This window comes from Rhinopithecus roxellana, chromosome 16 (assembly GCF_007565055.1).
Source record: "Rhinopithecus roxellana isolate Shanxi Qingling chromosome 16, ASM756505v1, whole genome shotgun sequence".
In the NCBI taxonomy this organism is placed as follows: domain Eukaryota; kingdom Metazoa; phylum Chordata; class Mammalia; order Primates; family Cercopithecidae; genus Rhinopithecus; species Rhinopithecus roxellana.
This window is the reverse complement of record NC_044564.1, coordinates 98,578,620-98,594,169: the sequence shown is the minus strand read 5'-3', so window position 1 is coordinate 98,594,169 and position 15,550 is coordinate 98,578,620. Positions and strand designations below refer to the sequence as shown.

Sequence of the window (15,550 nt, the reverse complement as noted above, 5' to 3'; positions counted from 1 at the left end):
ATGAACAATAATATTACTGAATATAAAGTAGTGTTTCTTAGGCCCAGCACTGTGACTCAAGCCTGTAGTCCTAGCACTTTGGTAGATCAAGGCAGGAGGATCACGTGAGGTCCTCCTCGTGACCGCATCTCTACCAAAGAAAAAAAAATTACCCAGTGTGGTAGTGTGCACCTGTAGTTCCAGCTGTTTGGGATCATGAGGTGGGAGGATCACTTAAGCCCAGGAATTCAAGGCTGCAGTGGGCTATGAACATATCACAGCACTCCAGCCCAGGCAACAGAGCAAGACTGTCTTTAAATATAAAAATAAGGCTGGGTGTGGTGGCGTGTAGCTGTAATTCCAGCTACTTGGGAGGCTGAGCAGGAGGTTCAGTTAAACCTGGGAGGTGGAAGTTGCAAGTGAGCCGAGATTGCACCACTGCGTTGCAGCCTGTCTGGGTGACAGACAGAGACTCTGTCTCAAAAAAATAATAATAAATAAATAGAAATAAAATAAAGTAGTATTTCCCAATGGCATATTTCTTATTGGCATTTTGAGTAGAACAACTTGTATTGTATGATTGTCCATTGCGTTGCAGGATATTTAGCATTCCTGGCCTCTGGGTTCTGAATGCCAATAGCATCCTTTAGTCACTGACATCCAGCCCTTCCCCTCACATCACAGAACCACCCACCTGTTAGGCGGTGCCATCCACCCTACCCTCATCGTTTGAGAAATGCTGATCTCAGGTGAGACAGAGCCTTATAGCATAATTACAGTACAGTAAGATTTTGTCAATAGAGGTCTGTATACCCCTTCTAGCTAAGTATTATCATACTTACAGATATCTAAGTGGAAACTAAGAGAGGTTATTGACCTTGTTCACAATTATACAGTAAGTGACAGAGTTGGATTCTAACCCAAGTCTTATTCCAAAACTCATGCTTATTCTACTGCACTTTGCTGCCTCACAATAAGGAGCACCCAGTAAATATATACATGAATGAATGACTATGATACAAGCTTTCTACCCTCAATCAACTAAAAATCTCAGTACAGATATTGTTTTCCTTCAGAGGCTTACAGTTTCATTATAGAACTCAAACCTACTGAATCACAAGAAAAGAAATGCTCAAACAAGAAGTCTCATGTAAATGAACTAGATTTTTCTTTTTCTTTTTTTTGAGACACGGTCTTGCGCTTTCACCCAGGCTGGAGTGCAGTGGCATGAACGGCTCACTGCAGCCTCGGCCTCCCAGGCTGAAGTGATCCTTCCACCTCAGCCTCCCAAGTAGCTGGGACTACAGACACACACCACTACAACAGGCTAATTTTTATTATTATTATTATTTGTAGAGATGGGGTTTTGCTACGTTGCCCAGGCTAGTCTCAAACTCCTGGGCTCAAGCAGTCCACCCGCCTCAGCCTCCCAAAGTGCTGGGATTACAGAGGGGAGCCACCACACTCAACCCTAGATTTTTCAAATATAAAAGGTATGCCATAGGGGAAGTACATTCCAGCCCAGGATTCAAGGAAATCTTCCTAGAGGAACTGGAATGTCAAGGATCAGGAGGAAAACAGGAGGGAGAAAAGGCAGAAGGTTAGAGAGTACATTTGGGGTCGTGGAAGAAGGGGGACAATAGACACACAACTTTGGTTTTTGTATTTTGTTTTTTTCTGAGACAGGGTTTCACTTTGTCACCCAGGCTGGAGTGCAGTGGCATGATGTTGGCTCACTGCAACCTCCACCCCCTGGGCCCAAGCAATCCTCCCGTCTCAGCCTCCTGAATAGTAGGGACTACAGGCACATGTAACCATGCCCGGCTAATTTTTATATTTTTAGTAGAGACAGGATTTTACCATGTTGGCCAGGGTGGTCTTGAACTCCTGGCTTCAAGTGATCTGCCCACCTCGGCCCTCAAAATGCTGGGATTACAGGTACCTGGCCACAACTTTGATCTTCAAGGGACCCTTTGATGTCAATTAGAACCATCTGTTGTTTTTATAATTGGAAAATTGGGGCTCAGGGAAGTCCAGACTGTGGTCACAGTAAGTTTCTTCATTCATGCTAGAAAGATTAGTTAAGCCTTACTATGTGCTGGGCTATGTGCTGGGTGTTCATAATATTGTGGTGAGCAAAATAAATACAGTTCTTGCCTTTGTAATGCTTATAGTCTAGAAGGGAAGTCAGACATTAATCAGTAATCACATGTATAATTACTAACTGTGATGAGTGTTCTGAAAGAAAACTATGAGATGTTGTGAGATCCTATTAAAAGATATCAGATCAGATCCAGTCTTGGAGCCGTCGAACACTTAAGGAAGTAACACTTGATGCAGTGCTCAGGCGGAAGAGAAAGGGATGATTAGAGAGAATTTCAGGCAGGGAACAGCATGAACAAAAACTCTGAGGCAAATAAAAGGATTAGCACATTCAAGGAACTAGAAGAAAGCCAGTGACATACAGAATAAGAGAGAATAACAGATTACTCTGGCCATTAGGAGGCTGAGAGGGTCTTCCACTTAGGAAGCTTTTGCAGTTGTTCAACCATAAGATGATGGAGGCTTTGACAAGTGTGGTGGTGAAGATAATAGTGGGTAGACAAATGTAAGAAATATTGAAGAGATTGACAGACTTACTAATGTAACAGATATGGAAGGAGAGGAAGACAAAAGTCTGTATTTTTATGGGTGATTTATTGGCTTCTGGCTTGGGCAACAGCTGGGCCAGTATTGTGTGAAGATTGTGAATTTGGAATTCACTTTTTTCTTGTCTTTACTGAGTATATATAAAATCATATTTATAGAATATGAGTGCGATAGAAAGTATAACAAGGCAATGAGCCCTCTGAGCTATCCCTCAGGTTAAGAGAAAGAACAATGTGTTTATCTTTGAGGTTCCCTCTGTGCCCTTCACTATTCCATCCCATTCCTTTTTCCTTTGGAAGTAAGTACTATCCAGAGATTGCTTCATTGTCTGCTTTGCTTTCTAATGTTGTCAGTTTTATCCCTAAACAATATCTCCTTTAGTTTTCCATGCTTGTTAATGTTGTATAAATGAAGTCATTCTGTAGGTATTTTTCTAAACTTATTTTTTATGCTCAACATTGTGCTCCCGGAAAACATTCATATAATACCTGGAGCTCTAATTTATTTTTTCTCAATTATATGGTAATATAGTAGGGACATACCAAAATTTAAATTTTTGTCACTGGTGGGTTTCGTTTTTTGTTTTTTGTTTTTGTTTTTGTTTTTGAGACAGGGTTTCACTCTGTCACCCAGGCTGGAGTGCAGTGGTGCAATCATGGCTCACTGCAGCCTCAAATTCCTGGGCCTAAGTGATCCTCCCACGTCAGCCTCCCATATATCTGGGACTACAGGCTCACACCACCACACCTGGCTAATTAAAAAAAAATTTTTTTTTAGAGACAAGGTCTCACTATGTTGTCCAGGCTGGTTTTGAATTCCAGAGTACAAGCGATCCTCCTGCCTCAGCCTCCCCAAAGTCCTGGGATTACAGGCATGAGCCACTTTGCCTGGCTGTGTGAAGATTTTTAATTACCGAATAGATTTATTTAATGGTAATTCTAAGTTTGTATATTTCTTCCTAGGATTTTGTTAATTTATATTTTTCTACATAGTTATTCATTTGCTATAAGTTTAATGTTTTGGCATTATATTTCTTGTATTCTTTTTTTAGTTACTGCCCTATCTTCATTCATAGTAGTATTTATGCATTTTCTATTTTTTTCTAGTTTATTCGTACCAGATGTCTGTCAGTTTGGGAACAAAATTTTACTTTAATTCTTTTCATTTTGTTTTTATTTAACCCACAATGTTCAGAATTACACATTTTTTACTCTATTAGATAGCAGTTCCTCAACTGTAGCCATTATCTTTCCACTTCCCAATTTATGTTCTTCCTAACCTGTATTGCACTTAACATATTTTCATGAAATTCACCTTACTTTTTTTTTTTTACTTAAATAAGTACATTCATTCATTCATTCATTCATTCATTTTGAGACAGAATCTCGCTCTGTCGCCCAGGCTAGAGTGCAGTATGTGATCTTGACTCACTGCAACCTCCGCCTCCCATGTTCAAGCGATTCTCCTGCCTCAGCCTCCCTAGTAGCTGGGACTATAGGCATGTGCCACCATGCCCAGCTAATTTTTGTATTTTTAGTAGATACAGGGTTTCATCATATTGGTCAGGCTGGTCTTGAACTCCTGACCTCGTGATCTGCCTGCCTCGGCCTCCCAAAGTACTGGGATTACAGGTGTGGGCCACCGCACCCAGCCACTTTATTTATTTATTTATTTATTTATTTATTTATTTTTATTTATTTATTTATTTATTTTTGAGACGGAACTTTGCTCTTGATGCCCAGGCTGAGTGCAATGGCGCGATCTCGGCTCACCGCAACCTCAACCTTTTTTGTTTTCAATTTTTTTACTTTTGTAGAGAGAGGATCTCCCTCTGTTACCTGGGCTGGTTTTGATCTCCTGGCCTTAAGGAAGCCTCCTGCGTCAGCCTCTCACAGTGCTGGGATTACAAGCATAAGCCACTGGTCTTGGCGCAACCAGTACATTTATAATGAAGGAAAAAAGGCATGTTGGGAGAACAGAAAGGATAGGTAAGTGGTTAGCGCTTAGGGAGGAAGTGGAAACAGTGCTAGATGAGATTGGGAAGGTATACAGGGCCAGTTGTATAGAGTAAATAGTGAATGTGAAATTCCATAAATAATCATTAGTGAATATTTAACAGAATAGCTGAGCATTTACCCTGAGCTCAGTATTCAAGTGTTTTTTTTTTTTTTTTGAGACCGAGTCTCGCCCTGTCGCCCAGGCTGGAGTGCAGTGGCCGGATCTCAGCTCACTGCAAGCTCCACCTCCCAGGTTTACGCCATTCGCCTGCCTCAGCCTGCCGAGTAGCTGGGACTACAGGCGCCCGCCACCTTGGCCGGCTAGGTTTTTGTATTTTTTAGTAGAGACGTGGTTTCACCGTGTTAGCCAGGATGGTCTCGATCTCCTGACCTCGTGATCTGCCCATCTCAGCCTCCCAAAGTGCTGGGATTACAGGCTTGAGCCACCACTCCCGGCGTCAAGTGTTTTACAGATAGGGACTCATCGAGTCCTCACAACTACCCTTTGGTTAGACATTGTTTTCCTATTTTACAGGTGATAGTAATGAACATCTGACATCAAAGCCTAAATTATTTTTCAAGACCATACAGCTGGAGTCAATGACAGAGCCAGGATTCAGACTCATGTCTGTCTGAATCAAGTGACCACACCCCCAGAATTGATGCAGTCCATATTCTTGGACTATAACTGTGAGGCCCAGACTTGGTAGGGAGTAGGTGAAGAGGGTGATCATTAGGAAAGGGGCAGGTTTGGTGTCAGGGAGTATGACTTGGTAGGTGTTCCCGTAGTCCACATGAGGTAAGAGGGCCTGAAGTAAATCAGCCAGCCTGGAGACGGAGGTTGCACATCAATATGTTGCACAAGAGGCATAAATGGAACTTGGCCACTGATTTTCTGTCCCTAACTTTGCCTAACACAGTGACCTGTGTAAGATGTGTTGTTTCGGTTTTAACTGGAAAGGATCATCTATACCTCTTGAATTCAGATTGATGTGTAGGAGAACAAATGCAGGCTTTAGATCCAGAAGACCTGGATTTAAATCCTTAATCTGTTGCTAATAGGTATGTGCCTTTGGGCTAGTCCCTAAGCTTCAGTTTCCTTATAAATGGATGTGGTAAATAGTGTTTGTAAAGACTAGACATAACAGAAAGTGCTTGCAGCATTCCCTTGACCCTATATGTCTGTCTTTACGCTATTACCACACTATCTTGATCAATGTCACTTTAGAGTTGAAATCGGGTAATGTTAGTTCTCCAACTCTTACATCAACAGTTATTCTTTTTCTTTTTCTTTTTTTTTTTTTTTTTTTTTTTTTTTTTTTTTTTTTTTTGTGGTACAGAGTGTTGCTCTGTTTCCCAGGCTGGAGTGCAGTGGCGCTATCTCGGCTCACTGCAAGCTCTGCCTCGCAGGTTCAAGCCATTCTCCCGCCTTAGCCTCCCGAGTAGCTGGGACTACAGGCGCCTGCCACCACACCCAGCTAATTTTGTTTTTGTATTTTTAGTAGAGATGAGGTTTCACCATGTTAGCCAGGATGGTCTTGATCTCCTGACCTCGTGATCCACCCACCTCGGCCTCCCAAAGTGCTGGGATTTCAGGTGTGAGCCACCACGCCCAGCCTACAGTTATTCTTTTTCAAGATTGCTGCTGCAATCTTGTTATAGCTGCTGCTGCTATATTACAGTTATTACTATTGCTAGTATTCACATTATTAATAAGAGACCCATACGGTCAACATGGCCAAAACTGTTTTTTTTTTTTTTCCTATCAAACTCGCCTTCTCTCCTGTGTTATCTGCCTTGCATGATGTTACCATTTGCCCAGGTGGCTGAGCCACAGACCTAGGAGTTGTGTTCAGCTGTTCTTTCCTCCTCACCCAGCCTCTAGCCTTGCAGGACTTGTCTGTTACCTCTTTGCATGTGCTGCCCTTTATGCAGAATGCTTGTTCCTCTTCCACCCTCTTTCACCTGGACTTGCCCATTCAGGAGGCCTGACCTGATTCTCCCAGTTAATCCCTCTTGCATCTGATATCTCATAGCACCATGTATGTCCCTCTGTTGAAGCACAATTGTATTGTTTTGTAATTAGTTGTGTGTCTGTCTCCACCACCAGCCTCCATGCTGGAATTATGTCTGATTGTGTCCTCAGAAAACAGCAGATACAGTTGAGGCTTGATGAAAGCTTATTGAATTGTGGGGTCATAAATCTACTCTTCAGACTTCCCCTCCACTATCTCTGTTGTCCACCTGTGAGAATTCAGAATGGCAAATATTTCTTCCCAAAACCCTTCAGCCTGGTTGCTGCATCTAATTCTGAGGAGAGATTGGCCAAGTTACAACTGAACATGAAAGTTTATGGCTTGAGATGGAGCAACAGAAGTGTCAGATAAGGGAATTTGGGCCGGGCGCGGTGGCTCACGCCTGTAATCCCAGCACTTTGGGAGGCCGAGGCGGGCGGATCACGAGGTCAGGAGATCGAGACCATCCTGGCTAACACAGTGAAACCCCGTCTCTACTAAAAATACAAAAAATTAGCCGGACGTGGTGGTGCACACCTATAGTCCCAGCTACTTGGAGGCTGAGGCAGGAGAATGGCGTGAACCCGGGAGGCAGAGCTTGCAGTGAGCCGAGATCTCACCACTGCACTGCAGCCTGGGTGACAAAGCGAGACTCCATCTCAAAAAAAAAAAAAAGATAAGGGAATTTGAGGGAACAGAGTGTATGTAAAGAGGTACAAGTCTTCACAGTGAGATTTTTGTTGCCATACAACTTTTTCTGGGGAAGAATGGGCATCCTCAATGGGGAGGTAAGAACTCATGTATTCAAAGCTTCCTGGATCCTCTGCTTTGACATTGAACAGTGATATGGTTAGGCTCTGTGTCCCCACCCAAATCTCATCTCAAATTGTAATCCCCACATATCAAGGGAGGGACCTGGTGGGAAGTGATTGGATCATGGAGGCAGATTTCTCCCTTGCTGTTCTTGTGATAAGGAGTGAGTTCTCATGAGATCTGATGGTTTTATAGTATGGCACTTCCCCCCTCACTTGCTCTCTCTATCCTGCCACCATGTAAGACGTACCCTGCTTCCCCTTCTCCTGCCATGCTTTTAAGTTTCATGAGGCCTCCCAGCCATGTGGAACTGTGAGTCAGTTAAACCTCTTTCCTTTATAAATTACCCAGTCTCAGGTATTCTTTATAACAGTGTGAGAATGGACTAATGCAAGCAGCAGTTGAAGATTAGTAGTAGTAAAAGGAACCAAGTTAGTCCCAACCTGCCACTATGACCACTACCATCATAGCTAAAGAGATAGACTGGCAGGGTGCAGTGGCTCACGCCTGTAATCCTAGCACTTTGGGAGGCTGAGGCAGGTGAATCATGAGGTCAGGAGATCGAGACCATCCTGGCTAACACGGTGAAACCCTGTCTCTACTAAAAATACAAAAAATTAGCCGGGCGTGGTGGCGGGCGCCTGTAGTCCCAGCTACTCGGGAGGCTGAGGCAGGAGAATGGCATGAACCTGGAAGGCGGAGGTTGCAGTGAGCCGAGATTGTGGCACTGCACTCCAGCCTGGGCTACAGAACGACACTCTGGTCTCAGAAAAAAAAAAGAGAGAGAGAGAGAGAGACTGAAATAAAATGGGTAGCTGTTGGTCTAGAGCCAAGGTGTGAGAGGCATGGCAGCTCTGCTGTGGTCCCTGTGCTGTGAGCCAAGTGAATCTCATCATTTCAGAAGTTCTCTCTTTAGCCTTTAAGCCACTGCATCAGCACTATCACTGCTTTATCCAGCCCCTCAGCTTTCGGGAGCATTGTTCCATAGGTCATTGCAGGGCAGGCTAGGTGCTTCTTGGGTGGAGTTAGTTCTGCTGCCTCTACCAGGTAAGTAATTCCTTTGTTCCAGACCGTCAGTTGTTTAATTGGGAAGAGTGTTTGCTTCTTGTTGCACTAGGTCTGAGCTGGATCCCTGAGTTTTGCCAGGTTCTAATCTTGCATTTTCTGTGTCCCATTTTCAGGGAAGATCTCTTAGCTGTTTGTTCTTCTGGGATACAGTTGAGGACAGAATTGCAGGAAAATGTGATGGCCCAAGAGAAAGCAGGAAGGAAGGAAGAGAGGGCTTATAGTATAAAGTGATCTCTGCTTTCACCTGCAGGTCACTGCTGAAACTCAAGAGAAAGAAGACATTATCATACATTTGCAAGAGAAGGTCGCATCCTTGGAGAAGAGACTAGAACAGAACTTATCAGGAGAAGAACATGTGCAAGAACTCCTGAAAGAGGTAACTTCCGTTCTCTTTGGACTGTCTGGTGTTAGAAAGGCAGGGTTGATTCTGGTGACTTCACAAACCCTAGAGTTTCAGAGCTGTAGGGCCAGCAAACAGCGTGGTAACAAGAGAACTGTCTCCAACTTTGGCTTGTCCTGCTTACATCAGAAAGAGCCTTATGTCCCCTGTGGGTGACATGCTTTTCTCAGGGAAAAGGAGGGCTGTATTCAGAGATATATACAAACAGATAGCATCTCATCACCAATAAACCACACCTTGTGATTTCCGCCACTTGGGCTGCCTTGTCTTTCTGCACTGCCTTCTTCCCCACCATTTTGTACTCTGCAGTGGCCAAGGAAAATAGCTACATCTGCCCCTTGGCATGAGCAAGAATTACCTTGGGCAGCATTCTCTCCTTCCTGAGGGAGGCTATTGTGCAGACTGGCCTCTTGCCCAGTGGTGCGGGTAAACTTTCTCATCAGGCTTAGCTTTTGTCTGCACACGTTCTGCTCTTCCCTCTCTTTCTGTTCCAATGATTGGCCACACCATGACAAAGGTGACAAAGCCAAGGCCATGGGGCTCCTCCTAGATTAGACCCTCCCTTTCTTTCTTCAGTCAGTTTCAACTAAATACCTCCATCTCCACTGCCACTGGTTGTACTTCAGGATTTCCAGCAAATCTAGCTTAGTCTATGTTAGAAGTCTCCAGATTGGCCTGCCTAGCATCAGTCTCTTCCTTCACCCTCTGACACAGTCTTCCATGCTTACTGCCAAACTGATCCTGATAATCAGCCCTGGTGACCATATCACTCTCTTAAACATCTTCTACAATTCCCTTCAACAGTCTACAGTAAATGTAATGTGGGTTCTAGGGAGTAAATTGATTTCTAGAATCAGACAGCCCATGCTTGTATTTTGCCTGTTCTACTTACTAGCTGTGACTTAGAGCAGCAGTCCCCAACCCTTTTGGCACCAGTGACTGGTTTTGTGGAAGACGGTTTTTCCACAGATGGGGTCGGGTACAGGAGGGTGAGGGGGTGGTTTCAGAATGAAACTGTTCAACCTCAGATCATCATGATCCTTAGATTCTTATAAGGAGTGTGCAGCCTGGATCCCTCACATGCGCAGTTCACGATAGGGTTCACACTGCTATCTAACACTACCACTGCTCTGACTGGAGGCGGATCTCAGGCGGTAATGCTTACTCACTGCTCACCTCCTCCTGTGTGGCCTGGTTCCTAACTAAAGGGTTGGGGACCCCTGACTTAGAGCAAGTAATTTAATCTCTTTGTGTTTGTTTCTTCCCCAGTAAAATTGGTTTTATTATACTACTAAACTCAGAATTGTTGTTAGGATTAAATAAGTTACAATATGTAAAGTGCTTAGAATGATAACTGGAACATAGTTGGGTCTCAATATATGTCAGCTATTACCATGATCAATATTATTATTGTGCCATCATCATTAGTATACAGTTTAATGTGCATAAAAATTACTTGGGAAGTTTGTTTGAAGTATATATCTCTAGGCCAGGCGTGGTGGCTCACACCTGTAATCCCAGCACTGCCTGAGGTCAGGAGTTCAAGACCAGCCTGGCCAACATGGCAAAACCCCGCCTCTATTAAAAACAGGCCAGGCACAGTGGCTCACGCCTGTAATTCCAGCACTTTGGGAGGCTGAGGTGGGCAGATCACAAGGTCAGATTGGGCCAGATGGAGATTGAGACCATCCTGGCCAATATGGTGAAAGCCCATCTCTACTAAAAATACAAAAATTAGCTGGGCATGGTGGCACATGCCTGTAGTCCCAGCTACTCGGGAGGCTGAGGCAGGAGAATTGCTTGAACCTGGGAGGCGGAGGTTGCAGTGAGCTGAGATCATGCCACTGCACTGCAGCCTGGTGACAGAGCGAGACTCCATCTCAAAAAAAAAAAAAAAAAAAATTAGCCGGGCATTGTGGTGGGTGCCTGTAATTCCAGCCACTCAGGAGGCTGAAGCAGGAGAATCACTTGAACCCAGGAGGCGGAGGTTGCAATGAGCCAAGATCGCACCACTACTTTCCAGCCTGGGTGACATGAGTGAAATTCCATCTCAAAAATAATAAATAAGTAAATAGATAAAGTATATATCTCTGGCCCTACCCTCAGAAATTCTGATTTCCTTAGGCTTGGAGCAAGTCCTCAAATCTGTACAACTAGCTGAGATTAACAACTTTCTCAGTAACAGCTATCTCAGCTAAGTCTAATGCCAGCATTTAGAATTTCTACATTTTTTTTTCTTTCTTTCTTTCTTTATTTTTTTTTTGAGATGGAGTCTCACTCTGTTGCCCAAGCTAGAGTGCAGTGGTGTGATCTCAGCTTACTGCAATCTCCGCTTCCCAGGTTCAAGCAATTTTCCTGCCTCAGCCTCCCAAGTAGCTGGGACTACAGGTGCACGCCACCACACCCGGCTAATTTTTTATTTTTAGTGGAGACAGGGTTTTACCATGTTGGTCAGACTGGTCTCAAACTCCTGACCTTGTGATCTGCCCACCTCAGCCTCCCAAGGTGCTGGGATTACAGGTGTGAGCCACTGCTCCTGGTCCCATTTTTTTTTTTTTTTAAAGACAGAATCTCACTCTGTCACCCAGACTGGAATTCAGTGGTGCAACCTCCGCTTCCTGGGTTCAAGCAATTCTCTTGCCTCAGCCTCCTGAGTAGCTGGGATTACAGGTACCCACCACCACATCCAGCTAATTTTTTTTCGTATTTTTAGTAGAGATGGGATTCCATCATGTTAGCCAGGCTGGTCTCAAACTCCTGACCTCAGGTGATCTGCCTGCCTCGGCCTCCCAAAGTGCTGAGATTACAGGTGTGAGCCACCACTCCTGGCCTAGAATTTCTACTTTGAAAAATGTTGCTTACTGAAACAAGTTCTAACTCCTTTTTGCATTCAAAAGCTTCTCATGAGCTGGCCCTTTTGCCTATCTTTCGGGTCTTGTTTTTTGACCTAAATCCATCATCGTTTTGGCTTCTGAGGAATTGTAGTTCCCTCAATGTAGCAGGCTGTTCACATCGCCGTTGGTCATCCCCCTGCCTGGGAGGCTTCCCGAGCCCTAGCCACCTTGTGAGTTCTAAAGCCGCCTACCTGCCCTGTGGCAGGGAGTATCTCCCACCCCGTGCTTCTTTCTCTTTGTGGACACTTACTGTACTCTATTGTGTAATTTTTTATTAGTCTTTTGTTCCAGCCTCAAGGTCAAAGGACTATTTCAAATTTATCTGTGTGTACTTTATGATATGCGAATTATATCTCAATTAGCTGAATTTTTAAAAATGTATTCATGTCTCTTGTGCCTAGCACAAATCATAGTATGTTGTAGATAATCTGTAAATATTTATTCAATTGAGGAATGACAGTCTTCTTTTACTCTTCTTTCAACTTACAGAAACCACTTGCTGAGCAGAATTTGGAGGATACCAGACAACAGCTCTTGGCAGCCAGAAACAGCCAGGCCAAGGCCATTAACGCCCTGGAGACTCGGGTACTGACCTTACTTCTGGTGTTTCCTAAGTTTGAGTGGTAACCTGGCTGAATGGCAAGATGATGTGACTGAGAATCTTCTTGGTCAGAGTTTTTTCCCTGGAAGGGATTATTTTTGGATCTTACCTATACAGGGATGAGTTAGTCATTTTCTTCATCCTTGTCACATTACCATGATTGAGTTATATGTTTATACTCTTTTATCCCCATTGGCCTCCCTCCCATAGGATACCATTCCATTGTGGTTCATATAGATGCTTTTTTTGTTGGGTTGCCTTAAAATATGTAGCACTGGGTTTTTAATTTCTGTAAATGATGCAGCTATGGGTATGTTTTCTCTGTTAGTTTTAGCTGCCTCAACTTCTGTCTGTACCCACTTCATTGCACTTTGTAATAATCTACGTGGTAGACATCCAGATTGCTTCCTTCTTCCTGGCACCTCAGATCATGCATAAAACCTAAAGAGACTAAGTATTATAGGAGAAGATTGTTCCCAGCAAGCCTGCACCTGGCTCTCCTCCTCCAGCATGCATGAGGGTTCCTATATATGCCTTTCTGCCTTTTCCAGCATGGCATTTCTAAGCCTTTACAAGTTTTGCCAGTTTACTGAGTGTGGAGTGGTATTTCATTGCTTTAATTTGCATTGCTTTGGTTATTAATGAGTTTGGCCTTGTCTTCATGTGCCTGTTAATTCCTGGGGGTTTCTGCTTTTAGAATTGCCCATTCATATCCTTTCCTTGTTTTATTTGGGGTTTCAGTCTTTTCTTATTTGGTTTGTAGGATTTCATTGTATATTCTTGTTCCTAATGCTTTGTCAGTTTCAGTCCTGAGTCATTCTGTTAACTTTGTCTTTGTATCCTTTGTTGAATAGACATTCTTAAGTTCCATGTAATCAGATTCATCACTTTTTTGCTGTGGAGTTTGAAGTTCCATTTAGGAAATCTATTCCTGCTCCTAAGTCACAGAGATCTACTGTTTTTTCCCTATTAACTTTATAATTTTTCCTTCAATCTAATAGATCGCTAATTCACATACAAACTGTCTTTCTGTATGGTCTTAGGTAGGGATCTAAATATGGAGAAATTCTGCATATTTCTCAAAATCATTTACTAAACAGTCTGTCCTTCTGAATTGATTTCTCTTGCTAACTATCACGTATTGCTTCCGTCTGCACATAGTTTGTCTCTGCATTCTCTGTCCATTGTTCTGATTGTCTGCTCTTGTGTAAACACTACAATGTTTTTATTACTATAGTGATATCTGTACTATATCTCAACACCCAATAAGACAAATTCTCTTTTTTTTTTGAAGGTTGACTTTATTTGTGGGCCTTTAAAGTTTTTGAGTTTCTAAAAAATTCAACTTGAATTTTTATTGGGATTGCATTAAACATATAGGCTAATTGGGAAGAATGGTCCATTTTATGATATTAATTATTCCTTCCAATAATGTAAATAGATTCCACTTATTCAGATTCTTTTCTGTGTGTTTTATTAAATGTTTACATTTTTCTCAATAGATGTCTTATTTTCTTGCCTAACTTGTTAATTCCTAGAAACTTTAGAGTTTGTGTTGATACTGTGATGGTATTTTTTTTTTCTTTTGAGACAGAGTTTTGCTCTTGTTGCCCAGGCTGGAGTACAATGGCACGATCTTGGCTCACTGTAGCCTCCACCTCCTGGGTTCCAGCGATTCTCCTGCCTCAGCCTCCCAAGTAGCTGGGATTACAGGCGTCCACCATCACACCCAGCTAATTTTTTTGTATTTTTAGTAGAGACAGGGTTTCATCATGTTGGCCAGGCTGGTCTCAAACTCCTGACCTCAGATGATCCACCCGCCTCGGCCTTCCAAAGTGCTGCAATTATAGGCGTGAGCCAGTGCACCCAGCCTGTGATGGTATCTTATTTTTAATCTTTTTTTTTTTTTTCTGAGAGTCTCGCTGTGTCGCCCAGGCTAGAGTGCAATGGCACTGTCTTGGCTCACTGCAGCCTCCACCTCCTGGGTTCCAGCAGTTCTCCTGCCTCAGCCTCCCAAGTAGCTGGGATTACAGGCACATGCCACCACACTAAGCTAATTTTTATATATTTAGTAGAGACAGGGTTTCACCATGTTGACGAGGCTGGTCTTGAACTCCTGACCCCAGGTGATTTGCCTGCCTTGGCCTCCCAAAGTGCTAGGATTATAGGTGTGAGCCACTGTGCCCGGCCCTTATTTTTTTAGTTTTTATTTTGTTATTTTTTGGAGACACAGTCTCACTCTATCCCCCAGGCTAGAGTGCAATATTGCGATCTCGGCTCGCTACAACCTCCGATTCCCAGATTCAAGCAATTCTCCTGCCTCAGCCTCCCGAGTAGCTGGGATTACAGGCAAATGTCACCACGCCAGACTAAATTTTGTATTTTTAATAGAGATGAGGTTTCACCATATTGGCCAGGCTGGTCTCGAACTCCGGACCTCAGTCTCGGCCTCCCGAATTACAGGCACGAGCCGCCATGCCCAAACTTTATTTTTAATCATATTTATAATTGGTTATTTCTGATTATTCTCGTGAACTGCCATTTTTAAAAGTTGATCTTGGATATCACACCCCGGCTGCACTTCATTACTACTGTGTGATTTTTTTGTTGTTTTTCTTAGGTAGACAATCATATTATCTATGAAAAATGACCACTTTATCTTACTCCTTCCAGTCTTCCCACCTCTTATTCCATTTTCTGTTCATAGAGCATTGAAGAACCTCCAGACTGAGTGAAGCAATAATAGGACTAGTGGGAATCTTTGTTTTGTTCCCAGTCTTAAAGGAAATATGCCTGAAGTTTTGTTATGTGGTATACCATTTGTAGGTTTTTGGTAGGTATTTATTTATTTATTTATGTGAGGCAGAATCTCACTCTCATCCAGGCTAGAGTGCAATGGCGTGATCTCAGCTCACTGCAACCTCTGCCTCCCGGGTTCAAACGATTCTCCTGCCTTACCCACCAAGTAGCTGGGTTAACAGGTGCCTGCCTCCACGCCTGCCTAATTTTTAAATTTTTAGTGGAGACGGGGCTTCACTATGTTGGCCAGGCTGTTCTCGAACTCCTGACCTCAAGTGATCCACCCACCTCAGCCTCCCAAAGTACTGGGATTACAGCACCATTTATTTATTTAT

The 15,550-nt window shown here is 43.3% G+C and overlaps 1 protein-coding gene across 5 annotated transcripts in view; it reads left to right on the top strand.

The window, feature by feature from the left end:
• Window positions 1–15,550, top strand: part of GOLGA1 (golgin A1) — a 65,632-nt gene that overhangs the window by 22,026 nt on the left and 28,056 nt on the right. For all 5 annotated transcript variants that reach the window (XM_030919332.1, XM_010365861.2, XM_030919335.1 and 2 more), the window contains 2 exons: window positions 8,772–8,897; window positions 12,305–12,400. In XM_030919332.1, coding sequence (XP_030775192.1) covers window positions 8,772–8,897; window positions 12,305–12,400 — 222 coding nt within the window. The remainder of the gene's footprint in view (window positions 1–8,771; window positions 8,898–12,304; window positions 12,401–15,550) is intronic.